The 21,740-nt window shown below is 48.5% G+C and overlaps 1 protein-coding gene across 1 annotated transcript; it reads right to left on the minus strand.

The window, feature by feature from the left end:
- Window positions 1-3,132: 3,132 nt before the first annotated feature.
- ORAI3 (ORAI calcium release-activated calcium modulator 3) lies at window positions 3,133-19,729 on the minus strand. The gene is made up of 2 exons (XM_063137632.1): window positions 18,917-19,729; window positions 3,133-7,449 (listed from the first exon to the last, which is right to left on the minus strand). The coding sequence occupies exons 1-2, from the start codon at window positions 19,169-19,171 to the stop codon at window positions 6,877-6,879; spliced, it is 828 nt and encodes a 275-aa protein (XP_062993702.1). The 5' UTR covers window positions 19,172-19,729; the 3' UTR covers window positions 3,133-6,876.
- Between the last annotated feature and the right edge of the window lie 2,011 nt (window positions 19,730-21,740).

Raw genomic sequence — 21,740 nt, forward strand, 5'->3', positions numbered from 1 at the left:
AGCAGAAGGTTATCAATGGCTACTGATCCTGATGGCCATGTGCTACCTCCAGTATCAGAGGCACCAGTTTCTGGGGAACATGGGTAGGAGGGTGCTATTGCGCCTGTCCTGCTTGTCAACAGCTGGTTGGCCACTGTGTGAACAGAGTGCTGGACTAGATGGACCCTTGGTCTGCTCCAGCATGGCTCTTCTTATATTAACTAACTTAAATCTCACTCATTTCAATGGGTCTGCTCTAAGTAGGACTTACATTGGATTTTACCCCTCGCTCCCATCCAACCTGGAGTGCTCACGAGCCTCCCGCCTCAGCCAGAGCTGCCCTTGACCTTCTCTCTCTCTCTCTCCATTTCCCAGGCCCGTCTTGGCTTCTCCCCAGCTGGGACCATGAGTATTCTCAGACAGCGTAAACATTTCACCAGCCTTGGAGGATAGCCAAACCCAGAAAGGGATTATATATATAGCTTAGCTCTGTCCTGAAGGGATGGAACGTGAGCACGTCACAGGAGTGAGTTTTCAAGGCCTGGGAAGGGAGAACACATGTTCCAAAACAAGGCCCGGAATGGGCCGAGCCGAGCCAGGGTCAATTTACTGAAGACATCTGGGGGGTCAGAAGGGGAAATCCAAACGGCCCCTAACATGATGCAGCAGGGGATGGGAAGCCTGTGGCCCTTCAGATGTTGTGAGCCTGCAACTCGCATTAGCCCTAGCCAGCAAGGCCAATGGTAGTGGATGATGGGAGTTGTAGTCTAATATCTGCCTGTTCATGGCTATTTGAAGCAACCACCTGGGCTTATTTCATATTGCCCCTGTTCAGACAACAAGCTAACCCTTTTGCAACAAATGATGTGTTTAAACCATGGTTATGTAGTCCCTATGGTTAGGAATGTGTCACATGACACGCTAAGTCATGGTTCACATGACACACTAAGCCATAATGTTGAGCTCAAAATGTTTAACCACCATGGCTTAGCGTGTCGTCTGAACAGGGTCATTGTCTCTCTGAGGAAACAGCAGAGGTTGTTACCTCAGGACTCCCAGTTTTAAAATGTAAAGTGTTTAGCTTAGCCAGTCGCGAAACTAGTGGACAATGTCAGCAGGCAACAAAGTGACACCGCTACATGAAGCCACACAGATAACTTTCATAGGATGACTTGCAGCAAACTCTCCGTTATTTTTAATTTATTTTTCTAGCGACCCCCCCCCCCCTCAAGTGACATGAGTCATGTTTAGGGCCCATCAATATGAAAGGGCTGAACTTGCTGGCAATTAATGTGTCCCATTGAATCCAATGGAATGAGGGATGCAATCCTATGCACACTTTCCTAGGAGTAAGGCCCATTGCATAGAGTGGGACTGACGTTTGAATAAACATGAATAGGGATGCACATTGAGTGTGTTTCTTCTACGCCCGAAGCATGAGAGGAGCAAGGCAGCCTTTCCAAATCTGTCGGCCTCTAGATATGTTGGACTACAACTCCCATCTCTCAAGCCAGCACATCTAGAGTAGGTTGAACATGCCTGGGGCAGTAGAATGCCCTAGTAAAAGAACGGATTGTACCATTTCAGACAGTGGGGAGTGTCACAGTTCTTTAATGCTCCCCTACACTGAACCCCCTCCCGAAATTAAAAAATCAGCACAGCTGTTAAACGGGTGAAGCTAAAACCTTATTCCCCATTGTGCTAGACGGCTGTCTATTTGCAGGGAGTTTTTACACAGAGGAGCTTTAAAATAGAAGCCATTCCCCACCTGCAGTTTGAAATAGTGCAGACACTTCCTACCATCTTAGCATTCTTTCGACCACCTCATTCTGCAGAAAGTGTAGATGCAGGCTAGATTTTTCTAGAATGGTGTTCAGATGCAAGAAGAAAGAGGAAGGAGGTCAAAATCGCCATTGCAGGAAAGGAAAAATAGAAATGAAATTACAACAGCTGCCTTGGGGTGGTGTGGTGTGGTGGAGACGTTTAAAAGCCACTCAGCACTACACAATACTTCTTTAGAAGAACACACGCACACAATAGGTAAATAATGTAATATGAAAGCTTTGGAGTTACACTTAATGCTTGATCAAATGCATGAAAGAACACCTTATCAACTTATCTAGTCGCTGAGGTCATTAGATGGCATGCTCCTTGGGGTTTCCACACAGATCTATGCCCCAACTGGAGTCCACCTGGAGAAGAGCCTTCAGTGTGGTGGCCCCCTCTCTATGGAACTCCATGCCTCTGGAGGTCAGGCAGGCACCAACGTTGTATTGTTTCTGGCGCCTCCTGAAAACAACTTTATTTCAGGAAGTCTTCCTTGACTAACCAGCCACATTTTTTTACTGGTATTGTTTTGAAAAATAACACATTTTTAATGTGGCGTTTTATTCTTTTACCTTTTACTGTTCACAGCTCCAGAATCTGTTTAGTTGAGGTGCAGGATATAACGTTATAAAGAAATAAATGCGATGAGATTTGTTGAGTGTAAAGCTTGCATCGCCTACACCAGGGACAGACAATTTGTGGTCCTCTAGATGGTGGTGGACTGTTTCTCCCATCAGCCCTACTCAACAGAGTGAATGGCAAGGAATGTTGGGAGTTGCAGTCCATCAGCATCTGGAGGACCACATCTTTCCTTATCCCTGATGTACACCAAACAGAAAATCAGTCCAAATATAATTCCAGTAAACATATGATGGGATAGTTAAGGAATCTGCCGTTTAAAAACAAATTTCAAGACCTTGTCTCAAATGAAACAGGTATCTTATCAATCATTCCCTACCCTCCTAAAAACAGCATCGATTTACTGCAGTAGTCGCTCAACGGTAAAGTACTCCACCCTGAGAAACGCACACACTACAGAAATAAAGTACTTTACTACTGCAATTACTAGTGACATAAACCTACTGCAGCTTGAGAACAGAAGTAGAAGCATGGCCTAGGTTGAATATCTCTGATTGATGTCCTGTCAGGATTGTGCAAAGGGGCAAATCTTTTAGGCGAATGCTTCCACCCATAATAAAATCTCTGCACATAGAAACAGGCATGTCAGGGAGAAGGCTAGGCTAGTGAACCCTTCTGCATGCTGGCTTTCCACATGCAAGGATGTATTGAATATTTGGAGACATTTAGAAAGATGGCCCTTTTATATGCAGCCTTGAAGAGCATTCTAATAACTCAGGAATGAAAATGACAAACAAACAACCATCAGCTTTCACTCTCTCTATGCTTTTCAGTCATTTCACTTTGACATCTTTTTCTTTTTTTAAAAAACCCACCAACTTTTATTTTAAAAACATACAGAATAAAAAGTGCCAGAAATTGGGATCTCCTACTTTAGCAGTAGAGAGTTCCCCAGAAATACATGATCAAGTGTGTACCAAGCCATAAGCACATACCATCCGTGTGTTGTGTGAAATCCCAAGCCCCACGTTGGTTAACAATGTAAACTAAACCGAGAGAAAACATTTTTAAACGCCAAGACCACGTCCGTCCTGAGGCATACAAGCTGTAGAGCTGTGGTGGCTAAGAGCGAGTGGATACAATCCAGTTTTTGTCTAATAGGGAAATGTCAGTGCTGCTTGATAGCAGACTGTATTGAATTTTAGGCGTCTGCTGCGCTTCAAGAAATCCTCAGCAGCGTCCCCGATCGGCATCGATTTTATGCATCTTTTTCTCCTCCGCTGAGCTGCTGCACATCAGCACTGCTTGACGAGACATTAGCGGCTCTCGTGGGATATGAATTGATCTCATCGTACGTGTAATTTCGTGATTCTTTTCCCCGCCCATACTGAATCCCAAAGACGTTTTTTTATCAAGCCAAACGGCTGCAAGCAGGCAGAGAGCGTATTGGGAGTGAGGAGGGCTTTTTATCCCCCCCCCCCATGGTAATTCAAAATTTCTTCCATTCTGCCTCTCCAGTCCTCAGCTACTTTTCTCCCAGCGAGATAAGACACAGGTCCCCTGCACCTCTTTAATCTCTTGGGGGAGAAAAGCAGATGGGAGGAAGGAAACATCCACACACACCCCAGCCATTCGTGCTCAAGGGTTCAACAGCTCCTCTTCTTCCTCCCCACGGCCTCCACCCACCGCAGCCCTCAGCAAAACCGGAAACCGCTTACAGTTGCTTTACCTGATTAGAAACGGCATGTCATGTAATGTCTCACTCTGTCACGGCCAAGCTTAACCCAAAGGAAGCAGAACTGAGTGCCCCAGCCTTCCCCAAATCCAGATGTTTTGGACTTCAGTGCCCATCAGCCCCAGCCCAACATAGCCTATGGGTCAACAGTGCTTGGGAGTTGCAGTACAAAACATTTGGGGAAGGCATCGACCTGGGGATGGCGTGGCAGATGTGGGCCGGATTCAATTGCCAGTGATCCTGGCCATGGGTGTGTGTGTGTGTGTGTGTGTGTGTGTGTGTGTGTGTGTGTGTGTGTGTGTGTGTGCCCCAGCTCCAGACATTGAAATCACCAAGGACAGGGTTCACCTGCACCACAACAGCGTCCCCATTACTCATTCACTCCTATGGAGAAAAGCCGAGTGATAAGCTTGGGAAACCCTTTGCAGGGGAAGGCCAAACCTGTCAACCGCCCCCGAAATGGTGTCCCCGTCCCCCCATAAGTCTCTATGAACAGGGCCCCCACAGTAGGGTAAGGGCAGTAATGTGCATACAAAGTGTAGTACAGGCTGCACAACCCCCGAACTCCTGGGCCTCAAAGCACTCCCCCTCTAATACGCTGCCTGTCACTCACAATAAAGCAACGTGATGTTCAGGGTCCCAAATTATAATAGCCAATCCCTGAAGACGGCAGGCTAGTTTGCGAGCGTTGGAGGGAGGGGGCACATGGGAGTAGAGGGTCCTTGACCAGAAACTCATACCACGGTATTCTGCACCTTTGTGATTCTTGGCCCCGTTAAGAAGTGGCTCTCAGGATGTGCTGCGCCCCCTACCCCACCCCACCGGTCTGGATGCTTGTTTCTGATTAACGCCAGATACAAAAAAGCAGCGGAAAAGAGCACCCACAGCTGCAGACATTCACCGGCCCTTGTTCTGCTCCTCATCCAACAAAAATATACCATTTCCCTTCAAGCCTGACAGCTAAGAATGAACTGTCCTTCTATAGAGAAAAAGCATCGGTCTTTTGATAAGGCCGGGCGCGTGAGTCATCCGCCAAACATTCCTTCACTAGATAACTGGAAACCAGGGCTGCCTCTTAAGAATCCAACTGCCGCAGGGTTTGTGAGCTCCATCCCTCCCGCATTAATATTCTTCGTTTGGGGCCATAAGTTGGGTTGCTGCTGTTGGCCTCCGTTGCCCCCAATGGCATTGCCGGCTGGGGGGAGAAAGAGGAGACGCTGACTTTGCCTAGCAACCACAGCACCACACTGAGGAATGTGCCCTGCTGTTGCTAAGCAACGGCAAAGTGCTCTCTGTCCTTCCTCTCATGTTTTCTAGAACAAGTCCAGCAAGCCCCTTGACTCCGGAGACTCTGAAGCTGGCAATCCGATATTGTAGAGGGCTGTTAAGAGGCAGCCAGAAAAGCCGCTCCCCACTTTTATCAAAATGGCCTCCTGGCAACCCCTCTCCCCATCGCAAGCCACACAGCCCTGATTTCTCATCCTCTCCCATTTTCTCCTTCCCATACTTTCCATCACGCCTGCTTTAGAGGTCTCCAGGGAGCGAAAAGCAGAAACTTTAGTCTGCTAGTTGATAACTTAAAAGATTCCCCGCTGGGCCAATGCTAGCCCCCCGGAGCGTGAGGCTTTGTGAAGACAAAACTAAATGTGACAGCAGCAGATACTTGCTTCATGGGTCCACTCCTGTTCACGTACAAAGTGGAGCGGTGGGGATCTTAACACTAAAAAGATTGTATAGGAAAGGGGCAATAATCCCACCCCTGTCACTTTCCTCCATTCCTGGCTTATTTTTGGTAACCAGGGCAACCGGCTGCAGGAAATGCAGCCCTGAGAAAGGTCAAACATCCCTCTCCTGTGTGTTCCTTCTTAACGTTAAAGTAAAACCCCTCCACTTTTTCACGTGAATGGGGCAAACCCATGAGCGATGGTCCCATTACAGTTTGGGATCTAAAACCAGAGCTTCGAAGACAGAAGGCGCTACTCTGTTGACCAGGCCAAGGCTGGACTGGTATTTATAGCAGGCCTGGCCAATCCAGAAGCTTCATACTGCCTGCCAATCACAGTGACTGGCTTTGCAAAGGCACCTCTGAGATCTGAGCCTCAGCTCCAAGAAGAAGCTTGTTCAGCTAGGCTCCAATACCCTCCACAATCCCATCTGATGAAGTTTGCGGGTGAGGAGGGAGCAAAGGGCAGTCAATTCGACTGGTTTGATGTTTCCAAACCCATTTATCTTCGACCTCCATCTTTAAATCCCAGTGCCCGTGAGTAAAATACCCGAAGACTCCAGATTGTGTGGAAATGCAAAGAGGAAACAAATAAAACAAAGCTTTTGTCCTGCTGGGGACAAACGCCATCTCTCCAAGCAAAACATTTGTTGCATTGTTAGAACTCCATCGGAGGAACAGGACGGATGACGCTCCAAGTTCCTGCCGCTCCAAGTTCCTGCCGCCGGTTTTCAGGAACTATTCCATTTCAGCGAACGGCTCTACGTTTCAATACCCTTCCTCCCGTTTGCTTCTGGAGGAACGTGAGTGGATTTTGTAAGATGCCAAGAGGGAAAGGAGAGAAGGCAAAGCAAACCTGCAAAAAGGTCAGAGAAGCTTTTTGGTTAAGTTCCGACTGTACCGGTTTCCTCCGCGGCTGCCCCGCCGAGTCAAAGTCAGGACACGATCAAGAAGGCCTGCCTTCTTTCTCTGCAGAAACAACAAGCCTCCGGTGCCTTGAGCCCGCTTACGATCCGAGCGAGGCCTCCAAACCTCACACCACCTGCAGTGCTGTGGCTTCTCCATCCAACTGATGTTTGATCTGGTGGAGTTCCTCCAGCTCTTGCTGGTGCCGGTCCGTTTTGTGTCCTACCAGGGAGCGGTAGAAGTGCAAGGCGAAGATCACGAAGACCACGCCCACCGGGACCATGATGACGGTGCAGGCCATGGCCGCGTTCCTGCCGGAGCCGTCCACCGGGGCCACGGTGGCATTCCCGGCGAGGACCGGCGCAGGGGCGCAGCACTTCTCGGCAGAAGAGGTGCCGCGGATGGGCATAAATTTGACCCAGCAGATCAAGACCACCTCGGTGAGGAAGAGGAAGATGCCCAAGGCCGTGGAGAAGCCCCAAGCGAGCTCGATGTAGTGGTGCATGCGCTCATGGGGCGACTCGTTGACCGAGTTGAGATTGTGGATGTTGCTGACGGCCTCGATGTGGGGCAGGATACAGGTGCTCACCATGAGGGCAAAGAGGTGGACGGCCACCAGGATGGTGGTGCAGGCACTGAAGGCAATGAGCAGCCCCTGGGGGTAGTTGTAATCCTCCAGCTGAACTTCCACCATGGCCACCTGTTGAGAGAGGTGGGGGGAGATAGGGTTATTATCTCTTATTTACATTAAAAAGATTAAGGGTGCAATCCTATCCGGATGCCCTATCCGAACTCGGAGGCTGACGGGCGTCCTATGCAGAGCAGAAGGGGCGTTTTTCCTGTTCTGCATTTTTGCTAGAAGGGCGTTTTTGCCCATCTAGCTAAGGCTCTGCTGCAGGGGAGGGAAGGAGGCCGCCCACAGAACCGCCCCATTTCCCTCCTGTTCGAGGTCCCTTTTGCGAGCAAGGAGAGGCAGTTCTCCGGCTGAGTGCTGCCTCTGACCTCGGGCCCAACAATCTGAACTATTCTATGTCTCCTCAGATGCTGCCTAGGGATCATAGGACCGCTCTCCCCGTCACATTACAATTATATCCCAAGTTTCCTAGAAGGAGCTCAAAGCAGGGTGCTCCTTCCGTTTTGTCCTCACAACAACCCTGTGAGGTAGGCTTAAACTAAGGATGAGAGAGGAAAGCATGGGCCCAAGGTCACCCTCTGAGCTTCGTTGCTGAATAAGGGATTTGAACCAGGGCTGTCCTGGCTGTTGTCCAACATTCTCACCGCTGCACCACCCCGGCTTACCGAATGTTTATACCGTTACAGATTCTTCGCTTTCTCCCGTGATGAGAAATTCCAGAGCTATGGGCAACAGCGTTATTAGGACCAAGCCAAATCCCACAAAAATGTGCAATCTCCCGAGTTCCGGAGAACTCGAAAGATTGCACATTTGGGTCGGGTTCTAATACAGCTGTTGCCCAGCTGTGAAGTTTGGGCTTTGAATATTTGTTTCACAGAACATCCGTGCAGACAAACAAGCACCCCTGCAGCTCACAAATTATCCCGCCAGGCCGACTGCAGTTTTCCAGAGAGACATTTGCACAGCAGCAACACCCAGCTCAAACACTGCAACCGCCATTTCTTGCTTAACTCCTGTGAGAAATTCTCAGTTCTCAGGCTATCGGTCGCTTCCGTCAGTCACACGGGTTGGGGATCCAGATGTTAGACTACAAATCTCATGCCAGCAGGGGCTGATGGAAGATTGCTCAACAGCATCTGGAGAGCCACGTTCTATTCATGCCTCTCTCTCACACACACTCACACGACATAGTGATCTGTGCCCCACACACCCCTATAGTCTATGACCCACAACCCTATAGGTTCATTGCCTGCATTTTCTGCCTTCTCTATTGTGGCACCAAAGTTGTGGAACACCCTCCCCTTGGAGACCCGACTGGTGAAGACATTGGCTTCGTTTCGGCACCAAATTAAAACATGGCTTTTTATCTAAACCCTCAAGGGCTAAATTCGCCTAAAGTGGCACATAGTTTAGTTTTCAACTATTTTACATTTTTTACTGGCATTAGCCATTAATGGTTTAATACATTTTTAGCTGTGCAAATTATTATTTTATATTGCTTGAATTTATTTTATCTGTATGCCGCCCCTGAGATCCCAAAGATATAGGGTGGGATATAAAGGTTTTAATAAAAACTGTTCGGGGGGGGGGGGGGAATTAAGGGTGCAATCCTTTAGACAGAAAAATGTCCCACAACTCTCAGCATTCCCCATCCAACTGGGAGTTGTAGGACTTTTTTCTTTCCAAACATGCAAAGGATTGTGCCTTAAGGTGGTTTTGTCAAATCCCTTTGTTCTGGCCAGATGGGGCCATTTATTATAAAATTGTACCACCCTAGAGGTTTGTGTGTACAAAGCCCTCCACACACAGGTTTCTCAAAAATCTCCAGAAACGACTCCTTAAGTTAGGTCCATATTATTATCCCCATATTGCAGGTGGGGATGACTGAGGCCAAAAGAGTCTCAGCCCCAGTGAGGTGTAACAGGTGCCTCCAGTTTTCTGTCGAATGTGGTTGCTTGGGTGGTGATCTATGCTATGGATTTCGGGGAGTGGGTCGATTTGTGTTGCAGTCCTGCCCCCCAGCCACAGTTGTTTCGGACAATGACAGGAAGTGAGGACTGTGTGCATTCATTGCTGTCCCCCTCCATAGCTGAGGCCGAGAACCACCATAGCTGACCTGAACATGGCATTCCTATTAAACTCCTAACTTGGCACCAGGACCCTCTTCAGGGATCAGGGTAGGAGAGGCGGCCTATATTCCTGTTTGACCAGTCACGGCTCCAGCTCTGGCTTGGATCCCAGTTCATTGGCAGTTCCCCCAGAGAATTGGGGCGGGAGAAAGGAAGGATTTAACCCAGAGCAAGACAGTGCCCACTACCATAACTTTTAGGAAGCAAATAAGGAATTGAAGGAGCCTGAGAAACACACACACACACACACACTCCCCAATTTCACCATGAGTGTGACACTGTTGGGTCACAGTGAAATAACCCCTCCCAGCCTTGAGGCACTGAGTCCTTGGGCGGGCAGGAGATGACCAAGGCTTATTTTCAGAAAGTGGGCCACATTAAACAGAGCGGTGACAGCTAGTTGGCAGGGGTCCCACAAGGAAGCACGTGCTGGAGACTCAGCAGGAAGTACCAGGGCCTGAATGGAAGGGGTGGAGGACATACCCCCGCCCAAAGAAGTTCAGCCCTACCATCTCAGCCTTTGGTCTGAAGGCCTGGCCCTACAGAGGACAGCAACTCTTTTTTTGTCCAAAATCTGGGCACTAAAAAAAGAAAGAAAGAAAAGTGCAGGACCTCTGAGCTCGTACAGAGTGTGTTTCCGCTACAGGAGAACCAGATTTTATTTTTGACAGATAGTCCTAGAGCAGGAATGGAGAATGGGGCAACTGCAATTCCCACCATTCCTCACTATTGCCTATGCTGGCTAGGGCTGATGGAAGTCGCACTCGAACAGCATTTGGAAAGTCATACGTTCCCCATTCCTGTCCTACAACCAGGGTGCCTCTTAATCCTGTCCCCCCCTTTGAAAACACATAGGCCTGTGTAACCTTGCAAGCTGGGTGACACTAAGGACAATCACATTCTAGCAGAGGGCAGAGAGATGTCTCAGCCCTGGAGCCTACGAAAGAAAGGGCGTCCCTGAACATATGCAGAGTGCCTCCTACTCCTGGAGCAGGAAAGAGATTGGTGGGAGGAACCACTAAACCCAGAAGCTAGCACTGGAAGATCCGTTTTACCTGCTGTTTTTTGCCGGATGAAGAAGACAGGAGTTTGCCTCGCTTCCCACCTCTAACCATTAGACTCTCCTCCCAGAAGCTCCAAACTATAGGCCCCCAGCCATTCCTGCTCTAAGCCTGACCTAGATGACAAGCTAAGGGACAGGCTGTTTTTTCCCCTCCCTCTGAGCCTCATTGGGAGGTCCCTTTCGAGGGCGACTGGCCAGGAAACCTTGCTGCCGGTGGCACATGAGGTCATGGAGGGATTTCGACCAAGCGTTCACCTCTTGGCTCCTGGAGCCCGGCGAGGGCCTCCTGCCAGCAGCCACCCCATGCCCATGCTCTGCAGGCGACTAGGCTGCTTTTCTCGACAATGCCCTTAGAGCAGCCTTCCTCAACCTGGGGCGCTCCAGATGTGTTGGACTACAACTCCCAAAATGCCCCAGCCAGCTGGCTGGGGCATTCTGGGAGATGCAGTCCAACACATCTGGAGCGCCCCAGGTTGAGGAAGGCTGCCTTAGAGACTTAACTACCAGCCCGCTAACCCCGTTTTTAGGTCCTCTCTGGGAATCTTCTAGCCCAATACCGCGCCTGTCTAGGACACTCAGGTGAAAAAGACAAGCAGCGCACCGTCATGCTTTCGTTTCGCCACATGTCCTCACACCCTAGCCTGAGAAGCCAGAGTCAAAATGCAGCATGAACCTCCAAGGCAAAATGCAGTTAGGCGTGTTAGGTGTGCAAGAGTCTCACACAACACTGAGGCACACATCATCTCCAAATAGGACACATCGTCTCCAAATAGGCCTCAGACCTACCAGGACATGTCTGGGAGGTGGCTGTGCTTAATTGGTTGAATGAGAAACCTCTCTACATATGCCAAGAGGCAATCTGCTCCTTTAGAATTTCACCCCTTCCAGGACTGAGGCCTGGCCTGGAAAACAGATTCTAGGGCTCCAACAACGCTCTGGTTCGACCCCAACATCCAGATGACTGGCAATTCTGTGCCCTATAGGAGAAAGCCCCCTCCACAATCATAACAATGAGAACTTTAATTTGTACATTTGGCACAAAGTGCCCCAGATCTGGTACATCTGTAATCCTTACTGCAACCCTGCATGATAGGTAGGTCAGTTACACACACACACACCCCGCCCATACATTGTACCGGCGTGGGTGGGAGAGCAGCAAGGCTCAGAGATTGTAGCGGTTTGCCTAAACCGAGGTGAGATTTGAACCGGAGACTTCCCCATCTCAAAACTTCATTTTTTAGGCTGCCCACCCTCTGTTTCCACACACCCCACCCCGATGCCACCTCCCCCAGACCAAATGGCACTTTTGTGAGAGAACAGCCTGACATTTTGTTTTATAAACTCCACCCCACCCCCCACCCCGCCGTCAAAAAAACCCTGTTGGCTCCAAAACAGAGTTTTGGAACTGGTCTAATTTCTCAGATCCGCCCTTCCCAGCCTAAGCTCCTTGTTGCTTTGGTTACAAGCAAATGAGATCACATCGTGAGGAATGTGGTTTTGCCTTGAGACCTGGCCGGGCAAAGCGAGGGAATAAATGCCTGACATTTGTTATCCCACCCTTCCTCCAGGGCGCACATGCTATCCTCACAACATCCCTGCAAGGCGGGTTAAGATGCGATGAGTTGGTCACAGGTCACCCAGTGAGCTTTGCTGCTGTGTAGGGACAGGAATCCAAATTCTCCTCTGGGCTAAAGTTTAAATGCTTTGAAGAAAACCACAGGCAGACAAAGGGAAAGCAAACCCATTTTAAAAGGCAAGCTAACCAAGCTACTGGGAGGGCTGAAGGCTTAAAAACCAGGATGACCACATTGGGATGGCAGGCCCAGGACCCAGGACTGTGGAGTAGCTTTCCTGGCTAATCTTACCAACTCATGCACAATTTAAAGCAAACCCCACTATATCCAGATTTATTTTCTGAGTAGACCTAAAGTCTGCATGGAGAACACACAAGGCCTGTTCAGACAACACGCTAAGCCATGGTTAGGCCGTTAACCCTTTTGCAGCAAATGGCTAGTAAGCACGTTTAAACCGTGGTTATGTAGCCACCATGGTTAGGAATGGTTCACATGACATGCTAAGCCATAATGTTGAGCTCAAAATGCTTTACCACCATGGCTTAGTGTGCCATCTGAATAGGGTCACCATCAATCTCCCATGGCCTTAGCCAATCCGCTCTTTTTCTCTCTCTCTCTCACGCTCTCCTTCGTTCATCAGGAATAAGGGGATCATAGCTCTAAACACACCATCTTAGATGGCTGTTGTAAGGAACGTCGAGAAATTACGCATAAAGCTCTTTGGAGACTGTAAAGTGCCCGATAAAGGCGCTCAGGGGATCCTGGGCTCAGGCAGGGGTAACCCTCCCTAGGCCCGGGATAACCGGCACCGCTTGTGGCCCGGTATTTCTCACGGTCTTGGGCTGAGCCTGAGACCGCGGGCACGTAGACCGGTCCGCCACTTTCCCTGGCTACCGCAATTACTCGTGAGTAGCCGGGAAAAGCGGCGGACGGGGTGCAGCGCTCTGCAGGAGCGCTGGGCCCATCGGGGCAGGGGGAGAGATCGGAGTAGGGAGATTGCGGGGTGGTGGTGGAAACTGGAGATGGGGTGGAATCGCAGCCGGGGGGGAAATCGGAGCCAGGGGGGAGCGGGGAACCCTTTTTAAAAAAACCACTTACTGCGCTCCTGCACACCCGGCCCTTTAAAAATAAAAAAATGGCAGACGCAACGGGTCCTTCCTGCAACCCGTCGCATCTGATGTGTAGACAGGCGACAGCCCACGCTACTTGTAGCGCGGGCTGGCCCCTCCTCCCACACGGATTATCAGGTAGGTCTAGCAAGGCCCTAGGGCAGCAGTTGGTAGGAGGCAGCCAATGTTGGGGTAGAGATAGGGATGAAGTGCTGTGTGTGTGTGTGTGTGTGTGTGTGTGTGTATTACACACATGAGGTGGGAGGCAACAAGAGAGCCTTTTCAGTGTTGGCACCAAATCTGTAAAAACGCTCTCCAGAGAGGCTCACCTGGCGCCTACGTTACGACCTTTCCAGCATCAGATGAAGACCTTTTTATTCTCCGAGGCATGTTAAGAACTGTTTTTGGCACTTATAAGTATTTTATTCTGCTCCTCGTTTTAACTTGGTTTTATGTGCTGAGGTGGTTTAACTCTAGTCTTCACTGCTGGTTTATCTCGGTTTTATTCTGGGCTGTTCCTATTTTTTTAAAGGTTTGCATTTTATGTTTTTCAATAAATTGTTCGTTGTCCAGAGCCCTTTATTATTGGGCAGTTTAAAAGTACAATAAATAATTAAAAAAAAAAAGTATTTATACTCTAGGGTTGCTTGTTGTTTTTAAATGAGGCATCCTTTTTGAGGATGATGGTTATTGTTTTTTCCTTAAGAAACTGTATGCAGGGGGTTCTGAGACCGCAGGGCAGGGTGTGGTGCGAATGAAAGAAAGTTTACCTAAGGTGGAGGAGGGCCCAAATTGGCTGCATGGGGTGCAGCAGCGGCAGTCCAGGATTACAGGAGGAAAACGATTCTCCGCAAACAAACAACTCTCGGGCGGGTCCGTGCAAAGATCACCAGTGGGAAGGGCATGATTTTGAAGTACGGAAGCATTAATCAGATACCCCAGGGTGTGGGGAGCAACATCATATTATTAAGGCGGAGATCAGCCAGGCCCCATCCATCATCCAGAAAAGGAGCAGCTACAAGGAACTTTGCTCTCCCAGCATACACATACACAGAACATTTGGCTCCATCGGGCTCTTGCCATAGGATCCTGGAACCAAAGGGAAGCATGAACTGGTTTCTGCGAACGGCAGGGGACCAAGGGCCGCTGGGAGGTGTGACCCCCTGCCGCCCAGCAATAACATCAATACAAGGCCCAGAGAGACCAGTGAGACCACAGAAGGATGTGCTGCTGTGCCAGAAATGAGACTCAGTTACACCTGTCATTTACCTTCAGGCTGCAGATCTGAAGGGAAGCACCTTCTGGCCCAGTGTTGTAGTGGAACCCAGGGCTTGCAGGGTTGAAGTCCCAGGACTTTTTGTTGCACAGGAATAATGTCATCTGCCCCTGCCCCTGCCCCTGCCCCAGCCTTCCCTCTGAGTTTAGTTGCAATTCTCACAGTAGGGCAGTGTTGGGGGATGGATTTTCCCAGCTACAATTTACTGCTGTGAGCTACCCCTGTTGTGAAATATTTGGGGGCTGGCGAACCAGCAGTAAAGATCCATTCGGTTTACGAAAGGCCTGCCTCTGGAGGAGATGCAAACTGTTAGAAATGGACCACTGTCCCACTCACTGCTCTGGCCTCATCCATTGGGACTAAGACGTCCTGGGTTGCATGGGTGTGTAATCTACTGCCCGGACCTTAAGGTCATCCTCAGGGGTCCTTCTCCATGAGCCCCTGCCAAAGGAAGTGAGGCAGGTGGCTACCAGGAGGAGGGCCTTCTCTGCTGTGGCACCCCGGCTGTGGAATGAGCTCCCTAAAGAGGTTCGCCTGGCACCTACACTATATTCTTTCAGGCGCCAGGTGAAGTCCTATTTATTCTCCTAGTATTTTAACAGTCTATAAATTAATTTTAACTTTGCTTTTTTAAATTTGTATTTTTGCATTGCTGCTGTTTTTATCTTGGTTGTGCTTATTGTGGTTTTATACTGTTGTTTTATACTTTGAATGGGCTTAATTTTGTAAACCGCTCAGAGAGCTTCGGCTATTGGGCAGTATAGAAATGCAATAAATAACTAAATATTGCAGCCTTCACAACTTAGTGCCTCCACAGATGTTTTGGACTACAATTCCCAGCATTCCTGATCAATGGCCATGTAAGCTGCCTTTTGGAACATTTGATTAAAAGGCAGGAAATAATAATATCAAAAATAATAATAACACTACCAAAATACATCTACACCAACATCCAAAAAGCAGTCATACTTCAAACATGTTCAACAGTCAGGAAATTCCTGAATCGGTAAAAGAGAGCATGAGCCCATAATGTCCATCTAGAAAAACTGCCACAAGCGAAAAAAGAGAGAATAATATAAGATCATGATTATAATGATGACAAATGCTCCCCTCCCATAGCAATTAAAGACTATTAAAATAGTCCAGTAGCCTACAACTTCCTATCATACATTTCTCATGGGAGGTTTGGGCTGGAATCTTGCATGGGTGTTTTTATGCAGGGTTGCAAATGCGTATTAAAATATTCCAGAACTTTCCCTCTAGCTGAACAAATCCTACCCACCCATACCTAAAGGCAACATGCCCATGAGCATGTGCAAAGTGCCTGTCCTTTATGAAGGAACCAGCTGCAGCTGGGTTTTTGTTGTTGAAAAAACAGACATCAAACACATTCCCTCTGAGCATATGTGGAGTACAAGTCCCTCCTGATCAGAAGCAATTATATTTGTAAGGGCAGCATAGTTCCAAAGGGAAGATTTTCGGTCCCTCCTGATCAGAAGCAATTATATTTGTAAGGGCAACATAGTTCCAAAGGGAAGATTTCTTTTAAAAAAATACCTTATATGGAAATAGAAATATAACAAACACACATGCACAAACAATTTTGACTTTACATCCTCCTATTTGGGCAAACTTAAGAAAGTTAAACTCTAGCCATATGGGCAACCCTGAGAGGTACCTCTTGGCTCACTTTTCCACACAATTCTGTTTTTCTAATGCCCCCTCCCCCTCAAAGCGGATGTTAAACTACATTTGAGATCTTCGTTCAGCAGCTTCTGTGTGATAGGAAGAAAAGCAGAAGTGAATAAGAATATTGGGTCACCAGAAAGGTTGGTGTGTGTGTTACAAACCACAGCGCACATTTCTGCATTTTGAACCAGAGCTGACAGGCCTTCTGCTTGATCAAAACCTTGAGTTGTGTTAAGAAACAAGGAACAGCCAGAAATTTTTGGGGTGGGGCGGACATCCTGTCTTAGTCTTTTTATTATTCTAAATATTTCCACATCTGCTGAATTTTCTTTTAATTTTCCCTCCTGCTTCTCTCTCCTGGCCCTCTTTTTGATATACTTTGACCATCAACTGACTGTAACATTGTCAACGGCCTACATGACAGGAGGCAGGTATCCCCAGGGTTGCTCATACCCATTTGTGGTTTTCATCTCTCTCTTTTTCTGTCCAAAATAGGACATTTACTATGGGCAGAGTTTATACTTTTTTATTTTGGGTGTGTCCAAAGATGTTTCTAATCAATCATATTCTCAGTTTCAAAAATGAACATACCGTACTGATGGGGAGGGAGGAAAACATTTTTGATCAGCAAAAAATAACCCCCACTCCAAACAGCAAATGTACTAAAAAGTAAAAGGATAAGATGTTTTGATAAAGCGAATGCTCAGGGATGTTGTAGTTTTGGTCATATCTTTGTAAACTGCCCAGAGAGCTTCAACTATTGAGTGGCATAGAAATGAAATAAATGAAATTAAATGAAATATCCACTCTCAAACCTGGAATTGCTGCATAGGATAATCTGAGCCAATTCTTAGGTGCTCTTAAATAATAAGGAAGGGCCAAATTATGTCTATCAAGCATTGTGGAGCAGTTTGCTCAACTCTGTATTTAATCATGTGGACTAGGAACAGACAGACCCAGGTTTAATTTAGTGCTCAGCCATGCAAACTCACTGAGTGATCTTTAGCCAGTCATTCGTTCTTACACCTGACCTACCTCACAAAGCTGTTGTAAAAATGAGTTGGGAAGAACCTGGCACCCCAAGCTCCTTGCGCGAAGCGTGGGATAAGTGTAAATTTAAAATATAATTAAAATAAATAAATGTCAATGGCTGAAAGGTGGCAAACCTAAGTGTTTCAAAAAGGGGGCCACCATTTCAGATGTTACTGGAACGCAGGGGGCTGTGGCGGTTTCATGGATAGTGGGCGGCTGTCGGTGCATGCTCAGAGGCCCGGTCTTATTTTGGGGGGATTGGCAGAAGCCACGGCATTCTAGAATTAAATTCCTGAGTGGAGCAAGATGCAGCTAACAGATGAAGCAGCTCCAGGAAGCAACATAAACAGAAGGTCGTAAAGGGTTTATGGCAAAAAACGATCCCTTTCCCAGATATCTTTAGAAAGGCACACAGAATCTTGGATCACTTGGAAAGCTTCACATCTTTATTTATAAATGATTAGAGGAGTGTTCTCAATCCTAGCACTCTAGAACACCCCCATATGAACCCCAGCTGGCATGACCATTGGCCATACTGACTGGGGATGATGGAATTATTATTATCATTATCAATACTGTTTATTACATTTCTATACTGCTCCACAGCCAAAGCTCTCTGGGCGGTTTACAAAAGATTTAAACATTAAGTAATAGTCCAACACATCTGTGGACGCAAGGTTGGAAAATATCCACGAAATCTTAAGCCACAACAGAGTTGTTAAGACTTTAAGATGCCAAAATACTTTTTGGGGTGTTTGAAGATCAATTAGGAGGGGGGGGATAGGAATTTGGGGCTCCCCAAGCTGGCGGCTGCTTTAGTTACATCAAGTTCAGCTCCACCGCCTCTGCCCACCCTTGCAAGCATCAGGTTCGGTTCTTATACTCTCACTCTGATTTTTTAAAAAAATAACAGCCAAAGGGTTGAAAAGCAGAAAAACTCTTGAGCTTTCTACCATATTTTGGAAAGGAGGGCAACAGGGCATCTCTCATGAACGCAGAGAGCGGGCCCAGGAGCCCTGGTACACAGTTTCTCTGTTCTAACCCACTTTAGCAGTCAAAATGCTAGTCCTCACTGTCTCACACAGAGGCACTTCACACAAGCTCTCAGTAACTGTTGAAAAGATGGACAAAGTCCCAAGAAAGTAGATTTGGGTCAGAATTCCTGAGCTGCCTCCATTCTTCTAGGAGGGGTGTCCAGTGAGTAAACCAGCCTCCAGAAGTCTATGGGCAGCAAGGAAGGTAATAAGATGCAGCAGTTAGTGTGCTGGGATTATCTGGGGCAGGGCAACAAGGACCAGTGGTTACAGCAGGGCCATTTCTAGATTCGCTTTAGAGAAGGAAACACCACGGTACTTAGTAATGTAGAAAAAGTAAACAATGGCTTTGTGATCTGTGGAAAGTGAAAACAGAGCCTAGTGACTACATCCATGGGACATGGGGTATTGCTCCAGTGGTCTCTGGGATGGGTGGGTGAGGTCTGCAGTCCAGCGGGGAAAATTGAGGTCTCTCTTCGGGACTGAAAGGCAGCAGGGAGAAGCAGTTCCTGCTGCCATGGAAGGGAGTACAGACCAATGGTTAGAGCAGTGGAATTCAAGCCACAACTCTGGGATGCAGGTGGTGATGGGGGGGGGGGGGGAGGGAGAATCTGCGTCCCCACTTACCATTGCAAACCCGGAAAGCAGGGCTGAGGTCCGGCTGGAGGCTTTGAGCTTTGCCCGGCTGAGGTACAGTCGCCGCCAGTTGAGGGCATGGAGGGAATGCTGGTTGGCACTCATCAGTTCCAGGTAACTTCGCCGGACGAACTCCCGGTAGGTGGCAGAGACGCCCAGAGTCTCAGAAGATTCGGGGTTCAGGGGCTCGCGCTCCCCTTCCGTCCCCTCGCCATCCGTTGTCTCGGCTCCCGCACCGGACGTCATCGGACCACTTGGAGCAAGGAACGGACCAGCCGCAGAAAAAGAGCCGGCCTTTATTTGGGCTGGGTGGGTGGCTTGGCAGGCAAACTTTGGGGAACCGGGGGGGGGGGGAGCAACCTAAACTAACCTAAACTAACAGTAGGGGGTCAGAGACCCCACAGGGAACGGGGAGTGCAACCCACAGCTAAAGTCTTACGGGAAGTAAAATGAAATAAAATGGGGGGGGGGAATGAAATTGAAATAAAATGGGGGAGGTAAATTCAGGGGCTGCCTGGCAACAGGATATGGGGGCCGTTAGGTCCAGGAGGATGCACAAAGCATAGGTGGGGAAATCCTGTCCAAGCGGGGGGGGTAGGGGGGCGTCCCAGCGGAAAGATGAAAGGAGATGTCGCCAACCAACCCCCAAAAGATCAAAAGGAGTTGGTTAGGGGCGGAGGAATCAGGGCAGGAAGGGAGGGGAGGGGAGCTTGGAAAGGGGGTCGGTGGGTGGGTGGAAAGGGGCGGCAGCGAAGGTGGGTCCGGGCGGCAGAGGGACAGGTCCCCGGAGAGAGTCCGGATCCAGCGCCGCGTCGTCGGGGCAAAAGTTGCGATTCGCGCAAGCGGCTGAGCTGGGCAGGGCGAGGGAGGGACGGAGGGAGGGAGGCCAGCTTAACGGGCGGGGAAAGGAGAAGTTTGCTTTGGCGGCTGGCGGGCGGCATTTAAAGGGGAAGCAGCGGAGGAAGATAGACCATCGGGGGCGGAGCACGGCGAGGCCGGGGGAATCGAAGTGAAGGGGGAGAAACTCCCCTCTGCATCCGCCTTGCCCAACCTCGGCCCCTCCTGACGCGTGGTACTGCAACTCCCATCATTCCCAGCCGGCAAGGCTGCTCTGTGTGTTTACTCCGAATTAAGACCCAACGCGCCTGGAGGGGCCCAGGTTGGGCACGTGTGCGCTGCATGTTTACTCCCAGGTCAGTCCGTCTATGGCTCAGCCTTCCCCCCAACCTATCTCCCGCCATCACCGACGATGTTTTGGACTTCATCTCCCATCAGCCCCAGCCAGCATGGTCAGGAAAACGGGGAGCTGTCGTCCAAAACACCTGGAGGAGCGCCAAGTGGGGCCCTAGACGGATTGACCCGGGAGGACGCCCTATGGAACTCAGGGGCCTCCTCGTGAGTAGCACGTCCAGGATTGCGCGATGTAAAGAAATTAGGGGAAGGGACTATATTGTATTTTATATTATTAGGGTGACCATATGAAAAGGAGGACAGGGCTCCTGTATCTTTAACAGTTGCATAGAAAAGGGAATTTCAGCAGGGGTCATTTGTATATATGGAGAACCTGGTGAAATTCTCTCTTCATCACGCCAGTTAAAGGGCCGGAGCTATACTAGAGTGACCAGATTTAAAAGAGGGCAGGGCACCTGCAACTGCTGTGATGAAGAGGAAATTTCACCAGATTCCCCATATATACAAATGACACCTGCTGAAATGTCTTTTTCAGTACAACTGTTAAAGATACAGGAGCCCTGTCCTCCTTTTCATAGGGTCACCCTAATATTATGGTTTTATACTGTTGTTTCATACTTTGAATGTTTTTAATTTTTGTGAACCGCCCAGAGAGCTCCGGCTATTGGGCGGTATAGAAATGTAATAAATAAATATGGTATCGTGGATCCTAAAGGCGTGGAAGGCTGCAGGCCTCGCTGAGCGTGTAATTGTGTGGTGGGAATAAGTTCTTTTGAATTCGTCCGGTTTACTTTGGCGCAAACACGCCTTTGGGACCAGCTTGTAAAAGTTGGGGACCTTCAAGAGAGTAAGAAACCCGCCTCACGGGCCGGGGTAGAAAAGTAGCCTTTCTCCTTGGGAGTGGTGAAGAAGGGAGTGCTAAAACATACAAATACCTCCCTCTCCCCCTGCAATGGTACAGTCCAGGGGCCCATCTACACCAAGCAGGATATTTGACTTTTAAAACGGTATGAAAACTGTATATGTAATGTGTCCTGGGCCTGAACAGTTGTCATCATAAACCTTTATAAGCGGTAGTGTAGATTCTTTGCAGGAAAGGTTTTACCACTTCATTCTGTGGGGTGGAGAAAGGCTCTTTGGTCACAGCCTGCATGCAAAAGTAGCGAGCCTCTAAATCCCTCACTCCGAATTTGTCAGTCGATTGCCCAGGAAAACATTTGTTCTGAAATGGGTATATTGAAACTTTCGCTATTAATCCTAAGGCACAGCGTTATAGCAGCGCTCTGTCATTTTTATTAGGAGTGTGTACATCCGTGTTGGTCAGACGTCTATCAATACATTTGTATGTTGACCATAGGGATTTTTGGTTACTGTTTGAATAACCAAAGGTGTGTTTGTAGCACAATTAAACATAAATATTGAGTGTTTTTTATATCTAACTCAGCCTTTGCAGTGTGGTGCCTGTCAGAGGCTTTGGACTCCAGCTCCCATAATCTCCAGCCATTGGCCATGCTAGATGTAGCTGATGGAAATTGTATTCCCTATCTTCTGGATGGCATCATGTTGGGAAATTCTGCACTAAGTGCTCAGTGATTGCAGGATTGGGGTGGGGGGAACTGTATTT

This window comes from Elgaria multicarinata, chromosome 11 (genome assembly GCF_023053635.1).
Source record: "Elgaria multicarinata webbii isolate HBS135686 ecotype San Diego chromosome 11, rElgMul1.1.pri, whole genome shotgun sequence".
Classification (NCBI taxonomy): Eukaryota; Metazoa; Chordata; class Lepidosauria; order Squamata; family Anguidae; genus Elgaria; species Elgaria multicarinata.